Below are 18,133 nucleotides of genomic sequence, written 5' to 3' on the forward strand. Positions count from 1 at the left end.
ATATTTAATATATATAAATAATATAATAATACATATAAATACCATTATCACTGCTGTAATCATCATAATGGTCACTATCATCATCGCTGTCTTCATATCCTTCATCGTGGCTAAGAGGATCAGGACAAAGCGGATCTGGACTCAGTGCGCCACCAGTACTCAAACTACTTGTCGATCCTGCCTCCACCAAACTACCAGTACTTAACAGATGTTGACGTGGTTCCCTATGAGACCAGATCTGATCCAAATGCCCCATTGTCTGAGTTGGCGCGGACATAGAGAGTCTCGAAACTTTAGGTTTACCACTTATTGTGGAGATATCCATTTGATTGGATACTGGATTATTAAGTGAATTTTCACCTCTTCTCATAAGTAGTTCGTGTAAAGTGGATGATCCAAGATGCTGCCCTGGAGGATGTGGAGAAGTTGATGAACTTGCTGTGGAACTACCTATATGAATTATAGGAACATTTTCGTCTTTATTATAAAAAAACAATAAATAATAGATTATATTTACGAATCAGTTACAAATATATTTATATTAGAAAATGTACTACTATTACTATTATAATCTGTGATTATTTTTACATTAAATTATTTTTTAAATGTCAAACCTGCAATGTTGCCAGTGCCTGGACTAGGAAATGCAATAGGAACAGGTTCTGCATTATCCACAACAGTTGAACTTCTATTAAAAGCATATGTATTTGTATATGTGGGACAACTTCGATGAGTTAATCCAGATTGAGGAAAACTACTAGGTGCAAATCCTATGCCGCTAGTGCTAAATAGAGAGCCGGACAATGGAGGAGCAGTCTCTATTTTTATAGGCTGCACCCTTTCTTCGGGCAACAACAGATCATCGAAACTTAGATCTCCCAATTGTAGCGTCTCATCATTGGCGTTTAATGCGGCAAGGGTCGGGCCCTGAATTAGTTCCGCTTTGTCTACTTGGAATATATCATCCTCGTCCATGTTAAGTGAAATGTCCAGCGGATCCGGATCCATTTTAAAAGGATATTCCATCTGTTCACTCCTCATATCCCATCCAGAAGAGAGAGTCAGAGGTGAAGGAGAGAACTGATCGTACGCTCCTCGCGTAGTTCCTCTGTGTCCTCCGGGTATCGGTACAGATGCCGACGCCGAGCCCATTTCCTGGGCAGGTTCCTGCTTCACTACGCTGTCCATTGTGTTAGCTAGGGAAAAGTCGCTGTACTTAGAATTGTTCATTAGCGACACGTGCTGCAACGATAAATGTGAGGATGACGCTGCGTGCTTATATACTCTAAAAATTGCTACTCCACAAGGTGGTACATAAAAATTCGCTAGATAAGAAAAATCATCGATCCCAGTCTCGATGTATCCGATCCAACTTGTCGATGCGTGTCGAGACCAATATCACGTGCACGCGGCTATAATTTGTCGCGTGTTCTTACGCGCGAATTCGCAGCAGGCTCGAAAACGGCGAATAGAACAGAACGCGGACAATGAAAAAAAAATGCACGCGGCCAATCGTCCATCGAACAACTCCGATTTTGACTCGTCCGTGTTCGATCGATTCCACAATCTCGCGTCCGCAATGATACACAAGGGAACGGTCGGAGAATAATTTTCTCTCTCTCTCTCTCTCTTTTCCTTTTTCTCTTTCTCTCTCTCTCTCTATTTTTTTGGAAAATTCCGACAGAGCTGATAGAATTGGGAAAAACAGCGGTAAACACACACGTCGAAATCACATATTGGTCCACGCGCGTTCATAGTACGCACGCATCACGATTCTCATTAGCAGGCATTTTCCGCGGCTGACAACATCGCGACGAGATTGCAAAGCCCAGATTGAGTTTCACTTTTCCCAGTCTAGTCGATTCTTCCCCGACGAAATCTGCGACGATCGAGATCGAGTACGGATTGATCGCGATGTTTCAGACGGAGAGGCGTCGTACGACAAATGATCGCGCAAACGGCCGAAAAATCGCGAGAAACGCGAAGTTACGATGTATGTTGTTTGTTATTGTTTTGCCACGAGACTGCGAGGCCAAGTGATCGGTGATGTTTGCATAGAGGAAAGGGTCACATGACACATCGTCGCGAAATAACATCGGCCAATCGCGCGCCGTTATTCCACTGTACTCAGCCCGCACTTTTTTGCGACCGATGTAACTTGGCGAGAATTTTCATTCTAATATTATTGCCTCGTACGCATACGTATGCGTACTTACGCGCACGTAAAAGTCGCGAAGACATTGCGGATTCCAAGGACGCGATCACCTGATCAATCCACTCTGGTTGGTTTTTTCTTTTTCTCGCATGTGTTTAGTCGTACATGTAAATAAGATTTCAAATTCTATCGTCGGATTATTTACACGTACGGAACATCTTCGTCTCTTTTTTTTTTTTTTTTTTAATTAGCATATTTTTCTTATTTTTCTGTTTGTTAATCTTTCTAGTGGTATTTTCTTCTATTGACTTGGCAAGACTGTTTTCAAGCCAATGAGGACAAATGGACAAAGGGATGAATTCTTGTATATGATTGGTCGATGTAAATCGTACTATACGAATCATTTTATCCAGGATGCGTTCCGATATTCACTGCCAATATTGAAAATCTATAGTGTACGTGACGTAAACTATAGATTTTCTATACTGGCAATGAATATCGGAAAGCCCGTATCAGACTACGCATTGAAAATTGAAGATTGAAGATTAAAGATTGGAATTTGACTAATCAGAACAAAAAGGACTAAAATTTCTTTATTCTGATTGGTCAAATTTCAATCTTGAATCTTGAATCTCAATCGTCAATGCGTAGTCTGATACGGGCAGAACGCAAACCCAGATTGTGCTATATTCTATATATGTATACTTTATGCACGTATGGGAAAAGGACAGAAATATTTCTTTTATTTCTACAATTATTTGACAATTTGTATCAGAGGACATAAATGCATAACATAATAATAAAATATATAGACGGAGCATTTAGTTGTATGTATCTAACGGCGTCTAAAATATTATTGAGCCAATTGTTGTATTCGCGCACAATTTGAATCATCTGAAATCGTGGAAAAATAAGTCACTACACTTGTCAAAAAAGCATCGCAATTGTTGCTGTTTTTGTTTTTACTTTTTCGCGCGAATAAATTTTAAATTATTTTTGCATAATTCCCGATTTTTTCGAAATGTATTTCATCATTTAAGATACCACTTTTTTGATTACAGATCAGAGTTCAAAAGAAGGAAAATAAAGGAAAGAGAGAAAGAAAGAAAGAGATACATATAGAAAAAGAGAGCGGCGCTGGCCTAAAAAGGACGAATGCTTGTTGAAGAAAGAAAAAAAGAAACGCTGAGCCAATCATTCTTCGTTAATCGCACTCTCTTATCGCAATTCTGGCGCGAGAAAGATATACGAAGGTATATATTCGTTGTTCTTATACATCACTACGTTCGCAACGACCGTAACTGCAGGATCGAAAATATTTTCAGTTAGGATCAGGTAAGTTTCTCTCGAAGATAAAAACAATATATTGTATATTAAAATGTGTTCGGTATAAACAGTAATAAAAAATCTGAAAAATTTCGAAAAACGAAATATTATGTATATGTATATCAATACACATTAATAGCTCCTTTATTAGATATCAGATTTATTGGGTTTTCTTCGTCTATGTTTTTTTTTATGCTTTGTTACAACCAAAATACGTTTACTTAATTTCACGTGTAAAAAGTGCAGCTCAGATGAACAAACTGTTGCTTTTCGCTATCTATCTCTTTCATAAATTTAGTTGTGTATATTATTACGTGCTCTTCACATTTTTTTCGCACGTTACAGATCAACTTGTAAGTGTCCTTTGTTGTTATGTTTATATACGTAGCACGTAACATGCGAGCACGTTTATCGTTCGCGTCGGTATCATTTAGTAACGTTTCGAGTGAACAAAGAAAATTGATTTCTAGCACAATTTCAATTTTTTAAGGTGAGACAATTTTGCAAACGTTTTGCAAGACGATATGGCGTATTTTGATGCCGATATGGATGCCGAGCCGATCTTTGATAGGTAAGAACAAAGTAAATAAATGCTGCTGCTTGCGAGATTTTTACGTTGCAAAATCGGAAAGAATTTTAATTTTATAGATATTTATGAAATATGGTTCTTATACATATGATTTTCATCACATTTAATTATACTTTTTATAATGTATATTATAATAACTTTGATGTAACATTTGCACAATGTATTAAATTTATATCTTATGTGTCGTTTATGTATTTTTTATGTTTATGTCTTATTTTTTATTAATTTTTATAAATATTATTTTTTTAATACAGGATGGATACAGAGTACACGATATATGTGAAAAATTTGCCATCAGAGTTAGATGAGGTATATTTTGCTAATCTTAATTATAAATTATAATTATATTGAAAATTTTTATATATATTGTGCTCTTTTTATTGATTTGATTTTTATATAATTAATTATATATTGCCTCTTATATATGTCTCATGAATTTATATATTATATATTATTTATATTTGATTGTGGGAGATATTTTATTATTCAATAATATGAATTGTGTTAACATTTAAGGTTGCTATTAAAGAAGTTTTTAATCAGTATGGTAAAATTATTGGAATGTTGTATCCTCATAATGCCACATGGGCTTGTATTACATATAAATCATATCGTGAAGCGGAACAAGCTATACGGGAACTCAATAATAAAAAACCATTATATTTAAAAGTTGCACTTGCAAAAGAAAGATCTGTTATAAGGGAGGACAAATTGCCAAAATCATATGTATCAGAAGCTTCTGGAGGAAGACCAAGAGCAATAGATACTGTTGTAGAACTACCTGTGTCTACTCGCAATGATATGAGACAGTATGTATCATTAATATTAGTCATTATTGAAAGTTATTACACAAAACAATTACTATAATTTAAAGTTTTTAAATATATTTTATATGTATTTTTTTTAATGTATATAGATGGATTATAATATATCGTAGATATATTTAAAAGATGTAAAACCATTTAAAAATCTAAGAGAGAGTAAAAAATATTTCATATAATAAATATAAATTGAGAAAATATATATATAACAAATTATTTTTATGTTTTATATATTAATAGCAAAAGATATATATAATAATAAATATGTAATTGTAGCCAAAATGGTGTGGGTCGTGGCCAAACACTGAATGCGCTTCGTAAGCATTTTGTACCACAAATGACATTGTCAGATAGATATGCAGAGAATGTACCTTTATTTTCACAAGCGTCTAATCTTTATGAAATCGAGGAACCTACTGTGAACACAAATAGATTATGGACAAGGTTAAATAAATACAATATAACAGCTATTTATACTTATGCATTATTTATATTTTTACATCGTTATTGTATTTTGTACATCTTATTTTAGAGGTGTAATAACTGTCACAGAAGATGGACGAAGACATGTATCACTTGGACGTGGTTATACACTATATGAATTTCCAGAGCAGAACCCTAAGGTTGAAGAATGCATTGTACATGTATTGGAAAAACGACATAATGTATGTCGCAATTATATATGGAATGCAAATGATACACACAAAATATATAAAACTATATAAGTTTAAAAAATTATTTTTATAAATACATATAAATATTACGATACTATTTATTATTTATTATTCTAATATTACTTAATAGTTTAGCTGTTAATATAACTTGTTTTAGAATAATATAGAGTTAATATTTTTTATTTTGCATAGGGATTATATGAATATGGAGAGGACAAACTTAAGAATGGAGTACAAAGGTGCCTTATTTGTTCTAATAAAACAAATAAACATTGTGAAAAATGTAACACATATTATTGTAGCAAAGTGTGTCAAGAAAGTGATTGGCCAAGACATCAAGTCCAATGTCAACGGATACCGTAATTACATTTACATACATTAATTAGTAAACATGTTTATAACATTATAACAAATTGTTATATGTAGCAATTAAAAATCATACATTTAGCTGCAGATATATGTCTGCTCCTATTATTTATATAAAATTTTTATTTTGAGATAAAAGTATTGTTTGAATGAGATTCTTATTTTATTATCTGTGATATCGGCTATCAAATAATGTAGACAAGTTTTAATATGTTAAGAACATTTGTCCATTATATTTATTCTACATTATCTATTTTTATAATACAATTAAAATTTTTAATTATATAGCAAACGGTTTTTTCTTTACAGAAGATTAGTGGAAGAACCAATTAATGACATGTCGTTATTGCAAATTAGCAAAGATGAAAACCAAACGAAGATACCATCAATGTCAAATAAAACAATTACAAGTAAAACAATTGCATCTAATGAGATAAAATTACGGCGACCTAATGCATCTAATGCAATGCAGGCAGAGAATCCAAACAGCACAAATGCAAATATTAATATGCATAAGAATAATGTGGATATTACAAACTGTTCTACCAATAGTGATATTAACAGTCAGGATAAACATATGTCTATTCATGATAATAATACTAATATATCTCACACTGAAACAATAGATCAACAAACCTTAAGTACAATGAATACTAAAGATTTTTCTAAACAAAATCAGTTGCACAGATATAATAATATTAAGGACAATACTGAAAAGTCAAGAAGAAATGATGGATATTCTTCGACAACATCTAATTTCACTAACCAAAATCATAGTCACAATCATCAAAATGGTGCTATAAAGAAGACTAATCCTCATAAAGAAAAATTCGATAATAGCAATTTAAGAAGCAAAAGTTCCAATAATGATAGAAGTCAATCTTACCAAAAGAATGAATTGCAGAATGACAGAAAATCTACTGCTTACAACGACAGAGAAATTGTCGATAGACAAGGAAGTAGCTCGAGCAATAGTATTGCGATGGACGACGATCTAGCTTTTTATAAGAATATGTATTTATCAAAAACAGAATTCACAGAAGTAGAAATTTTAATACCATTGAACAATGGCGAATATTGGATATCCACATTAAAAGATTTGGAGACGTGCACGAAACTAATGACGGAGTTACAAAGTGTTGCAAAAAAATCACGTAACGTGCAACCGATTATCGGTAATATTTATGGCGTACTTTACGAAACACTTTGGCACAGAGCTATGATAATATCCCTGAATCCTGTAAAAGTTCATTTTATCGATTATGGTAACGATGAAATACTACAAAAAGATGCTGAGATCAGAGATATATCAGATATAATTAAAGTTCCTAATCTTGCTAGAAAAATTCGCTTGACATCAGCCACAAATGAAAAGTACAGAGATTTCCAATATGGCGAGAGAATCTTTGTTAAAATGTTATCCATAGATGCTGAGAAAACGATAATAGTAGATGTGAAAGAGCAATCGAGAAAATTATCTTTACATATGGAAAATGCTTCAAATATGAATACTACAATGGAGAAATCTATACGACAAGAAAACTTAAAAGTATCAAATGAAAATATAAAGGCTTCCATGGCTCAGACACCACCTACTATCTTAGATGGTTTCGCTGATTTGTTCAGCAAAAAAGCGATTCCGGAATTAGAATTTGTGGGTTTCATTCAAATTTACGAATCTGTCCAAGAGAATGTCTATAATGCAACTTTGGGCCCCCAAGATTTTACTGCTGAAATCGAGGCGATTTTCAATGAGTTGCAAGAGGAGTGCATGAAAACACAAGAATCTGTGCATTATATGTAAGCGCATTACATATGTATACACAAATATATTGAACTATTTTACATTAATTAATATTAAAGATCTGTAAAAATCCATTTACTATATATTATATATAAATATTACATATGCACAGATAATTGGAATAAATAGAAATATTAATTTTTTTAGTCCACGAGTAGAAGATTTGATTTGTGGTGAAGGGAAGGATGCCTGGTGTAGGGGATATATCTTACCATCTTCGACATCATCCGATTTACATATTATTGCAATAGATGAAGCTAAATATATGAGTGTAAATAAAATTTTACCATGTCCTAAAAGATTCTTAAATATTCATGCTACTGGAGTAATATGTGAAGTAAGCCATCCTAACAAATTGACAGTGAGTATCTTTATATAAATACTTTATATATCATATAAAATATTGCTCATATACGCGTGTGCATATGCATACATGTATACGAAAATATTTTGTTGTATATGCATGCTAAAATACTGTAAAATTTGTTTTATACAGATTGTTTAATAAGATAATTATTAAAAATCTACACACTAAATTTCTAAAAAATGTAAAGAAATAATGAAAACTATTTTAAAGAATATATACTATGCTCTATAATAATTGTAGAATAGATTATATACTTTGCTTATGTGTGTTATCCAATTTATCATTTAATGTTGTTGCAAGGCGGGAGAAATATATCAATTCACAACAATCATGAATGAACAAAACCACAAGCAAGAAAATCTCAAAATAAAAATATTTAAGGAGTCTGAATTTGTATGTGAAGCTATGATGAAGTCCTGGAAATTTATGACAAAGTCGTCATTTCCTGCATTTTCCGAAATAAAAAGTGGATCTAAGGTTTGATTTTGCATCTTAAAATATCTAATCTCTAATTAAATAAAGTAATGTTTTCAATTATAGTAGAATAGCAAAAGTAAACAGATACATCCAAAGAGATATAAATAGTTTTTTAACAATACTATGCAGAATCAGATTTCTATTTGTTATGTAAAGAAATAAAAAGATATATATTTGAACAATGAGAGAAAGCTGTTTACTTACCCCACTCTAGTTTATGTATACTAATGAAGTAGATTGAAGTTGATTCCATCATTTTCGTTGATTATTTTAGATATGTTTCACCAGTTATCGAAATCATTATCAAGTATTTGCGCGTTCTTTGGATGAAGAGGCAATAGAATATTATAACAATATTATGCAACATGTTGCACAATGTGCACGAACAGGTAAAATAACTGAACTAATTAAATAACATAATAGGATATGTTGATAAATTGTTTTATCCTCATTGTAGCACCGCGTCTATCCGATCCTCCATATAATAAGCAAGCAGTCATCGCGCCATTCTCTGATAACAATAGTTATCGCGCGTTGGTCATAAACACGCAGAATGATAAGGCTAAAATAGTATATACAGATTTTGGAAATGTGGATGATGTTGACATAAGAGACCTTCAAGTTTTGCCAGAAACCTTGGCACTGGTTGGTGACATTCTAATATACGCAACAAAAGAATCGTAATAGCTCGTTAAATATCGGTTTAATTTCTTTGTCTATATTTTTTATAGCAACGAAGTTGTTCAGCAAAGATAAGTTTGAAAAATGTCCCTTCTGAAGTTTCTATGAACACAGAAGTAGATCTTTTCCTTCGCGAGTTGGTAGGCAACGAAACATCCCTGATATGTGCATATGAGGGTGATCCATTGAAAGATGGAGTTCATTTGACGTTGCCTACAGGAGAAAGTGTTAACGATAAGATAAACCAATTATTGACACCAACTTGGAAACAAACGGACCATTGTGGTAATTAATTGTAAATTATAAGTCACGTCTAGAAAGTAACATTTTATTCATTCAAATATTTGAATATGAAGATTTTAAATATATCACTTTGTTACCTAATGTGATCTTTCAATATAATCTTCTTAATTTCAGTATGTAAAATACTATTCAACGAAATTAGCCGAAAAAATATATTATTTTTTCTTTATATTTTAATTAGCTCTGCTCCCCATTTTCACTTTATAAACATATACGTGTTTACATAATATAATTTAATAATTAATTTTATATATATACTATCACACAATACACACACACACATCATAATATATAATTTTTATATAACTACATATTAAAAATTTATCTTACAAAATAAATATTATAAAATTATTATTATTTTTTTTTATATAGATAACACTTGTTACATGATAAACGATGTAGAATTTGCCAGTTTAGGACAAGTGGGTGATATATTAAATGCATTGGTGCTACATATACCAAAAGAAGATGGTGGCACAAGATACATGATAGGTCCCTGCGATATCGAGCTGTATACTCATGTTACTGAAGTGATGCCCAAATTGGTAAATATCGCGTTAAAATGTATTTACCTTTTTGCATAATACATATGCGATAATATCTTATTTTGTTGCAGTTAAGAGAATATTGCGAGAAAACGGAATATTATATACCTCGAGAAAATGAATTGTGTTTGGCACTGTATCAGAATGAGTGGTATCGTGCAGAATGCCTCAATCCAAAAAAATCATATACCACAGCTGTAGTTTTCTACATTGATTATGGTAATATAGAAACAGTGGAACATAAGAATATAAGATTAATGCCTAAAGATTTCATTACGCCTGCGGTAATGGCAAATGTCTGTACAGTTGTCAGTAAGTATTAATTATTAATAAATTAAACACAGATTATAATTTTTCAGTTATTCAGTTATATTCTTATGTACCGTTTATTACAGATTTGGCACCTGTCGACAATGCAGGCAATTATTCACCTATCATACGAGAAAAAATAGCAGAATTAATACAAAACAATGGATCGGTTGTAAAAATTAAAATTGTGGAAATTATGGAGCAAGGAATATATAAAATTGAATTGGTAGAAGTAAAAAATACGTTAATAGAAGAAGGTCTCATATCGTCTTCGTAAAAATTTTATTTTTTACTTGCATATATTATTAAGGATTATATGATCTTATGCCAGGATTAAGATTTTATTGTTTTTATTTTAAATCGTTATATTGATTTAACTCCATTGATATTTCTTAATCTATTTTAAACAGTGGACACGGTCATATACTCGATTATGCACGAGCAATATATGCCTATTTTTATTTTGTATTTTCAATTTATCATCATGTGTTTTGCGTTTTTAAACAAACATTTGTTTTATTTTCCATGAATACATTCAATATAGTATTTCGTTTTGTTTATATAATCATTATCTTATTTTTTTTTTGCTGCAGAGCTATCTGGTTAAATATGAAAGAGCTTTGTAATTTATTAATAAAATATTAATTTTCATATCTTCATTTTCTCATTATGTAAATAATTTTCCCTATATTAGTGATTTTAAATTATTTTTATCTGCATTTTATGCAGTATCATCGATTTGTTCTTAGATCAATTAAATTTTATGTAGGAAAAAAAAAGATGGATTTATACAAAGTATATACAGAAAAATTAATTGATCATTTGCAGGGATGATATATAGCTGCATACATAGTTTATTTCTTTAGAAACATGTATTGATATAAATATAAAGATGTACCAGTTTCGTGAATGTGCAAAATGTTAGAATCATGATGTAAAAATATATATATATATTCTTACATCATAGTTAGAATCTAATATGGCTATGGCATTGAATTTCGCGACTGCAATTCCTAGGCATTTCTTATTGTTAATTTATTGTTTACGACACTACGCGTGACGTTATTATACGCAATGGTACACTTATATTTACATCATATATACAACTACGTGTTCCAAAATTCGCTGCCAGTACTGAAAATCTATAGTTCACGTAACGCATATTATAGATTTCCAGTATTGGCAGTGAATTTTGAAACACGGCCTATGTAAATATGTCTGGATAAATTTATGTCGCGATTTCTTCTAACCTATCTTACAACAATCTTATCCTAACCTTCCTGAATGTGTCACTTGAGACTTGAGTACGATTGTGTTAGTTCAGATGACATATCTCCCGAAGAAACCCCGCCGTTCGCAGAATAAGAGGCTTCCAAGATTAAAAGCAGCGAAAGCAAAACAATGAACGTACAAACAAGACATCCCTATGAGGGTCTACTGCACAAATACACGAATGCTATGAAAGGCTGGCAGTATCGTTGGTTTATTCTGAGTCCTGAGACCGGTGAACTACATTACTTCCTCAGTGAATCTGAGAAGAATCAAAGGCCACGGTGTTCGATATATTTAGCAGGCGCCGTAATAGCTCCCAGCGATGAGGATTCAAACACGTTTACCGTCAATTCTGCTACCGGTAAATATCCGATGTTTAACTTACAAGTTTATTGTTATACACTAACTTATTTTTCGTATAATTTTGCATGTGATAACGATAGATGTTTATTAAGATTTTAGCTTTCAAGTTTATGATATATCCCTCCTCATCTAGGCGATATGATCAAACTTCGAGCCACTGATGCACGAGCACGTCAGGAATGGGTGGATAAACTACGAGCAGTTACAGAGATGTATACCAGAGCTATAGCCAGCAGCCATCCTCCGTTGCCGCCTCGAGAACATTCTGGGAATTCGAGCAGGAATCCTGTCGTTAAGCTGGAAGTGCTGGACGCTTTCGCTAATTGCCAGGAGCAATTAAGAAAAGTGGAGAAACACAATCTTGCTCTAGCACAATCGATTGAGAACTCGGATTTGCATCTGGATTCAGATCTCTTAGTTCTTAAAGCCATGGCACATACCACCTTGCATACACTAAGCCAATGTCTGAATATATTATATCAATAACAAATTAATCATATATATTTTTTATGCTTACCTATTAATATTAAAATCTTTTTATACCTGTAGAAATACACATACATAATAGATTATCTTCCTATTAAGAGGTCCGTATATTTTTTATTTTAAACAATTATTTATACTTATCCATTATTATAGATCTGGCTTTTTTCAGATAATCCTATATAATTTATTAAAAGCAAAATTGATATATTTCTTGTCATTACATCTACATCATAAACAATTTTAATAATTAGTTAATTCAATTTTCTACTAAAAATTGATTTATATTTTTTATATATCTTATAGAAAAAAAAATGCTACACGTATTATAGTAAGCTCTTATATCATTTCTATTTAACAATGGAAAAATATCGAAGTATTATAAATGTCATTTTAAATTTATTTGATCAAATTTTCATTGTAGATTCTTTAAAAGATTATATATTAATACATTATATAATCATACATTATATTAAAAAAAACAAAAATTTTTTTATATTGACATTTTTCTGTTTCCTACAACCTTATTATATATGATTTAATTTATTTTTCTATCTTGTCGATTAATGCATTCAGAAATTATATCGTTTGAATTCGGCCTAGTCAATGATAATCTTGGTGCATGTTCTTCCAACTTTAAAATGTACAATCAAAAATATAAGATATATATATATACATATACACACACACACATGCATATGTACATATATAGATAGATAGATTGTCCTAAAATATAATAATTCTGTTAAGGCTCTTTATGCAAAACATGTATGTATCTAAAATTTATTTTGCAAACTAATTATAATGTTTTTTTATTTTGTTCTAAATAACACTTGTTTTGTTAGGATATCAAGTGATGAAAGCCAAGTATATATGTAAGATATATTCTCACGTTTGTCTTATAAAAAAATATATATTAAAACAATTATTCTCTTATAATTCTATACAATACAATTCTACATTAGCATATTTTATAATTTTTTCTACTATGAAATAAAATAATAGAAAAATAAAAGAAAAAAATAATTTGTTTAATTAAAATCTTACTATCTTTTATTTTCTCTCTTCATATATTATTATAAAAGAATTATCATTATATACTAATATATTGTAATACGATAGCTATAAACACGGAATTGATCGTTTTCGTTGAAAATATTTTATTTCTAAAAAATACATTACAGTAAAAGGGAGAGAAACGATATGTTCACCATCATCGTGTGACGTAAGATTCAATGTCAAGAGCGCGCAAATAGGTGAAGGTAAACGAGTAACTTTTCTCTCTCGTCAGGAGATCAGACGTGATCAGTTCCAAAGTAATAGCAATCTTGCTCAAGATGCTTTGAAGATCAAAGTGGATTGATACATCACGCATGTCGAGCGATAAGTTAACACCTTAATAAATTGCGATTTATTTATGTCTGAAGACTTTTAAAATATTGATTCATTCTCCTGCGTTGTTAAAAAGAATTTATATTATAGAATATGGAGTGATTTTTCCGTGCGAATAATTGTATAGCATGCCACGTATCTCTTATCCCGAAGTACTGACGGAAGCGGCAGGCGTGAAGATCGTAACATCTCCACCCGAAGAAGATGCGGATTTCTTTCCGCCGGGAAAGATAGTTCTTAAAATGCGGAAAATAAACGCAACACCGGACGTGCATGGTAAATCTTGCGGATTCCATTTGACCAAGTCGAAATGGGATCCATATCCATGGATCGGCTATGTTGAAAAGAATAGTCCCGCCAATTTAGCAGGATTGAGGTGAGTGTTATCTATGCCTTTTAAAAACTATCAATAGAATAGAAGTAGTAATTGCTTTAAGATTTTTGATATATCATTAACATAATATGTAGTCGAAATACGACAATTTATAATTACACGATAAATGTTAAATTTTATATTGAGAAAATATATAAAGTAATTTCATTTGTGATTCATACAATTCATTTGCCATATTCAGAACCGGCGATTGTCTGTTGGGCATTGACGACATCGATTTATTGGGATTAAAAATCAAAGATATCGCTACTTTAATTCGTAGCGAGGAAGGTGCACACGATATAAATTTTTCCATCTGGCGATACCCGCGTCAAAAAGAGGAACATGATATTGGAATAGCCTTGAAAGGTCCACTTCCGGATGTGGCCAGGAATCTTGCAAACGCTTTATCAGGAACGGTATATATCAACTTTTTTCTGTTTTTCTTTCTCATTTGTATAGATTACTCATCTGTTAGATTAATATTATAATTAATTATTAGCCTAAGAGACTAATCCAGCGTTAAATCCTAAACAGTAACACAAAAAGATAATATTTTTCCTTTCATTGAAGGATAATGAACTTTAATTATTTATATCATACACATACATACACACGAAAAAAATCAAATTGTTCATGTTTTTTTAGGTTCGTTCCTTGGAATGCCCGATTTGTTTGGAAAGCGCTGCACCTCCAGTCTCGCAATGTGTTCATGGTCACATTCTGTGCGTTATTTGTAGACCGAAAACATCTCGTTGCCCGGTTTGCAGAGTCCGTTTGGGCCAAGGCCGATGCCTCCTCGCAGATAAATTGCACATAGTGCTTCGCGATGCTTTTAATGTGAATAATGATGAGACGTTAAACAAGACACCTGTTGCATCCGAGCATTGTAACTTACGCGATCAATTATTCGGTAAAAATAATAAAAAACAAGAAACCTCGGTCCTAAATCGCTCGAAAAATAATTGTACTATGTTGAAACCGAGGCAATTCTTGTTGGCCAGATTGTTACTCGGAAGTAGGGAAAAAGCTATTTCCGCGGATAATCTATCCAGAGTATCCGAAATTTCGGAAGGAGCAGCTGCGATTTCCAATGAAATGACAGACGCCAATAGTTTACGATTGTCTTTGAATGATCGCACCAAATCAGCCAGCACCGGCGAGTTGTCAAGGGACAGCGAAGCTCGCATCAATGAATCGTCTTCGCAAATTGTGGAATTATCCGCAACGAACACCAGTCGACAATCGTTGAGTTTACCGCAGACGCCAATTTGGGGCAGCTCCACGGATTCTATGTCTTGTGTACAATTGACATGTCCTCTTTTGCAATCTTGCAGAGAACTAGTAACGGCTGACTCGCTGTTGGAGCACATCAGGACACACGCGCTACCGCAAATTCATTTCTATTCCGGAAGCGCAAGGATTCCGCTACCGCTTCCTTTCGGACAAAATGCTTTTTATATATTTCACCATGGAAGCAACATATTCTTCTTTCAGGTATAATACTTCTGTTTTCAATATGAATTTCTTTCTACGTTTGTATTAGGTGTAAAGGATATTTTATTTGTTTGCGATTAAATCCTCTGTTTTAAGGTGATAGAAGACGAAATAAATTCGAAGTTCATATTTCCATTCAAACTCATGTTCCTGTTGGTGTAGAAATTATATTTATTAGTTTTTAATCATTGATCAAATAAATAATTAAATATTTATGAACGTTCGGTTTTTTTCTGAAATATTTATATGCATCTATATTGTATGCAAAAGCAAAATAAGAAAAGATAGAAAATGTATCTAATATATGAGATAAGAAATCTGATCGTGTGTATATATATATATTATAATATAAGTAATCAATAGAATGACACATCAACATCTTGGAAGTATTGCAAAGAATTAATAATATTATATAATATATTATGTTTTTTATATAATAAGATATTTGAATGTAAAAATATATCTCTTATGAAATTATTAGACTTCTTATGTTATGAAAATTCATATTCTATTTTGAAAACAGAAAAACTGCATTATATAGTTGGCAATATAAGCGAGAATGCATATAAAATGTTTCCTTGAAACTAATGTAAAAATCATTTTTTCTTTTTTTTTATATAATTTGTAGTGCAGAGAGGAAACAGCGTGGATGACATATCCTGTTAAGATGGCAGGATACGCAATAAGCAACACGTGGGAATGGACATTGCACGCTTGGGGCGACAACGGTACAGAGGTGCAATTACGAAGATATGTTGCGAGTCTCGAGGATCCTTTAACATTATCCTCACAACATGTCGCACCATTACCAACTGCATTATTATTGAAGACTATTAACATACAAATATCGGAGCACTCAGCTCACGATAGATTATATGTATGAAAAGAACAAAGCATATCCGTCCTTAATTATATTTATCTCATTGGCAATTAAGTAAAATGTGTATTTAAAAAATTTGTTTTTAAAAAAGTAACAAAATCGTTTATTTCTTATTGATGTGCCAAATTAACAAGTGAAGAACACATCGTAATAGTATGTTATCTTGAATATAAGATATAAGTAACAGATTAAAATCTCTTATACATATGACACATGCATTGAGAGTAATATTATATCGTACGAAATAAAAAAATATCAATATATGATATTTAACATGCAATAATGACCTAATTTACTTAAAATTATTGATATTCATGATATAGATCTGCATTCATGATCTTCTTCATAGTAATGCTTTAATACAATTTCTATTTCACAGGATAAAAGTGCTTTTTATTAAATTTAAATTGTTATTAAATCTTTGCAAAAAACAATCATCAATGGCATGCTACTTAATTTCTGCTGTTTAAGGATTACTAGCTTGATCATATTTCATGAACATCAATTCTCAATTATATAATAAAATCACACAAATGTAGGTACTACTTTTAAAACGTAAAAAAGAAAATAAAACAAAGAAAAAAAGAGATTAAAACTTATAACAGTAAAACATCTTTTTCTGCCAAATATGAAATTATAAAAAAAGTTGGAACTTTGAGGTTTTTATGGCATTTTGCGCAATATCTCATCCATATATGGTTTAAAAAATTCATGTTGACCAGTTCTCGCCGCTTGACCGGCCATAATATCAAACGCATTCTTAAGAAGTTGCAAATAGTTATCTTTGCCAACAATATTTAAATCAACTTTATAAACGTGCATGTCACACGAAGATCGCATCCTTTTACCAGATGGTAAAACAACATTATCAACTTTTCGTTTGGAAAGAGGCATTGGTGTCGATTCTGCCTGCTCCTCTTTTGATCTATCTCGTTTGGGACAACTGCATACTCTAACTAATAATTTTCGACGGCCCAAAACTGTCCCTCCATAATCTTCTAAAGTAAACACTAGCTCTGTTGGTCTACGATTCAAACCGGATGCGCAACTATTTTTGCAAAGAAATTTGAAAGATACTGGCATATATTGTGACCCAGCCTCAGGTGTGCAAAGCGGTGTTAAGATAGAAAGATGTTCATTTCTCTCTTGATAGATGCTTGAAGCATGATTAACACAATGAACCACATGTTTAATCCTTTGCGGATCTATGTTATGATTAATGGGATTGGTTGGTGCCATATGATTGTGGCATCTTTTTACTGGATCACTTCTGTACTGCTCCAACATAAAAACCATCGCAGTGCGCAAGTACAAACCTGACATAGGTGGTTCCCATGTGAATCGCATAGGTAAAACTTTCTCCATTTTGATAAAGACTTTGTCCAATGCTTCAGAGTACTATATGCAAAAAATAAACAACACAGTTATTTTATAATAAAAAATAATATATAATATA

The 18,133-nt window shown here is 31.8% G+C and overlaps 5 protein-coding genes across 7 annotated transcripts in view; 3 read left to right on the plus strand and 2 right to left on the minus strand.

Moving 5' to 3' along the window:
• LOC115239458 (protein CREBRF homolog) overlaps nucleotides 1–2,023 on the minus strand; it is a 3,101-nt gene extending 1,078 nt beyond the window's left edge. Inside the window, 2 exon segments of the mRNA XM_029813978.1 lie at nucleotides 1–450; nucleotides 615–2,023. The exon segment at nucleotides 1–450 is cut by the window's left edge and continues 522 nt beyond it. Coding sequence (XP_029669838.1) covers nucleotides 1–450; nucleotides 615–1,230 — 1,066 coding nt within the window. The 5' untranslated portion in view covers nucleotides 1,231–2,023.
• A 1,216-nt stretch (nucleotides 2,024–3,239) lies between these two features.
• LOC115239457 lies at nucleotides 3,240–11,071 on the plus strand. Of its 2 annotated transcripts, none has more exons than XM_029813976.1 (16): nucleotides 3,240–3,490; nucleotides 3,972–4,052; nucleotides 4,325–4,379; nucleotides 4,587–4,879; nucleotides 5,168–5,335; nucleotides 5,424–5,556; nucleotides 5,758–5,924; nucleotides 6,241–7,731; nucleotides 7,883–8,096; nucleotides 8,403–8,579; nucleotides 8,854–8,968; nucleotides 9,037–9,224; nucleotides 9,311–9,545; nucleotides 9,936–10,108; nucleotides 10,180–10,420; nucleotides 10,504–11,071. In XM_029813976.1, the coding sequence occupies exons 2-16, from the start codon at nucleotides 4,006–4,008 to the stop codon at nucleotides 10,692–10,694; spliced, it is 3,888 nt and encodes a 1,295-aa protein (XP_029669836.1). In that variant the 5' UTR covers nucleotides 3,240–3,490; nucleotides 3,972–4,005; the 3' UTR covers nucleotides 10,695–11,071. The 2 variants fall into 2 exon arrangements, with proteins under 2 accessions (XP_029669836.1, XP_029669837.1); XM_029813977.1 differs by lacking the exon at nucleotides 3,240–3,490 and adding an exon at nucleotides 3,640–3,834.
• A 142-nt stretch (nucleotides 11,072–11,213) lies between these two features.
• On the plus strand, nucleotides 11,214–12,636 carry LOC115239463 (oxysterol-binding protein-related protein 11). The gene is made up of 2 exons (XM_029813985.1): nucleotides 11,214–12,050; nucleotides 12,186–12,636. Exons 1-2 carry the CDS (start codon nucleotides 11,819–11,821, stop codon nucleotides 12,536–12,538), a joined length of 585 nt encoding a protein of 194 aa, XP_029669845.1. The 5' UTR covers nucleotides 11,214–11,818; the 3' UTR covers nucleotides 12,539–12,636.
• Nucleotides 12,637–13,622: 986 nt separating this feature from the next.
• Nucleotides 13,623–17,272, plus strand: LOC115239460. 2 transcript variants are annotated; one of them, XM_029813980.1, is made up of 5 exons: nucleotides 13,623–14,303; nucleotides 14,503–14,719; nucleotides 14,949–15,547; nucleotides 15,638–15,797; nucleotides 16,426–17,272. In XM_029813980.1, exons 1-5 carry the CDS (start codon nucleotides 14,056–14,058, stop codon nucleotides 16,678–16,680), a joined length of 1,479 nt encoding a protein of 492 aa, XP_029669840.1. In that variant the 5' UTR covers nucleotides 13,623–14,055; the 3' UTR covers nucleotides 16,681–17,272. The 2 variants fall into 2 exon arrangements, with proteins under 2 accessions (XP_029669840.1, XP_029669839.1); XM_029813979.1 differs by having other exon boundaries at nucleotides 14,949–15,797.
• Nucleotides 17,246–18,133, minus strand: part of LOC115239461 (cellular tumor antigen p53) — a 2,624-nt gene continuing 1,736 nt past the window's right edge. The window contains exon 3 of the mRNA XM_029813981.1: nucleotides 17,246–18,075. Coding sequence (XP_029669841.1) covers nucleotides 17,341–18,075 — 735 coding nt within the window. The 3' untranslated portion in view covers nucleotides 17,246–17,340. The remainder of the gene's footprint in view (nucleotides 18,076–18,133) is intronic.

This window comes from Formica exsecta, unplaced genomic scaffold, assembly GCF_003651465.1.
Source record: "Formica exsecta isolate Colony F162 unplaced genomic scaffold, ASM365146v1 scaffold38, whole genome shotgun sequence".
Lineage (NCBI taxonomy): Eukaryota > Metazoa > Arthropoda > Insecta > Hymenoptera > Formicidae > Formica > Formica exsecta.

Excerpts from the sequence above, each read along its gene's own strand:
- LOC115239457 (XM_029813976.1), top strand. The coding sequence starts at position 4,006 with ATGGCGTATTTTGATGCCGATATGGATGCCGAGCCGATCTTTGATAG. Across the intron at positions 5,336-5,423 it reads ACAAATAGATTATGGACAAG|AGGTGTAATAACTGTCACAG; the intron begins GTTAAATAAATA and ends ATCTTATTTTAG. Across the intron at positions 9,225-9,310 it reads TGCCAGAAACCTTGGCACTG|CAACGAAGTTGTTCAGCAAA; the intron begins GTTGGTGACATT and ends TATTTTTTATAG.
- LOC115239463 (XM_029813985.1), top strand. The coding sequence starts at position 11,819 with ATGAACGTACAAACAAGACATCCCTATGAGGGTCTACTGCACAAATAC. Across the intron at positions 12,051-12,185 it reads TACCGTCAATTCTGCTACCG|GCGATATGATCAAACTTCGA; the intron begins GTAAATATCCGA and ends CTCCTCATCTAG.
- LOC115239460 (XM_029813979.1), top strand. The coding sequence starts at position 14,056 with ATGCCACGTATCTCTTATCCCGAAGTACTGACGGAAGCGGCAGGCGTG. Across the intron at positions 14,304-14,502 it reads GCCAATTTAGCAGGATTGAG|AACCGGCGATTGTCTGTTGG; the intron begins GTGAGTGTTATC and ends TGCCATATTCAG. Across the intron at positions 14,720-14,948 it reads CAAACGCTTTATCAGGAACG|GTTCGTTCCTTGGAATGCCC; the intron begins GTATATATCAAC and ends ATGTTTTTTTAG.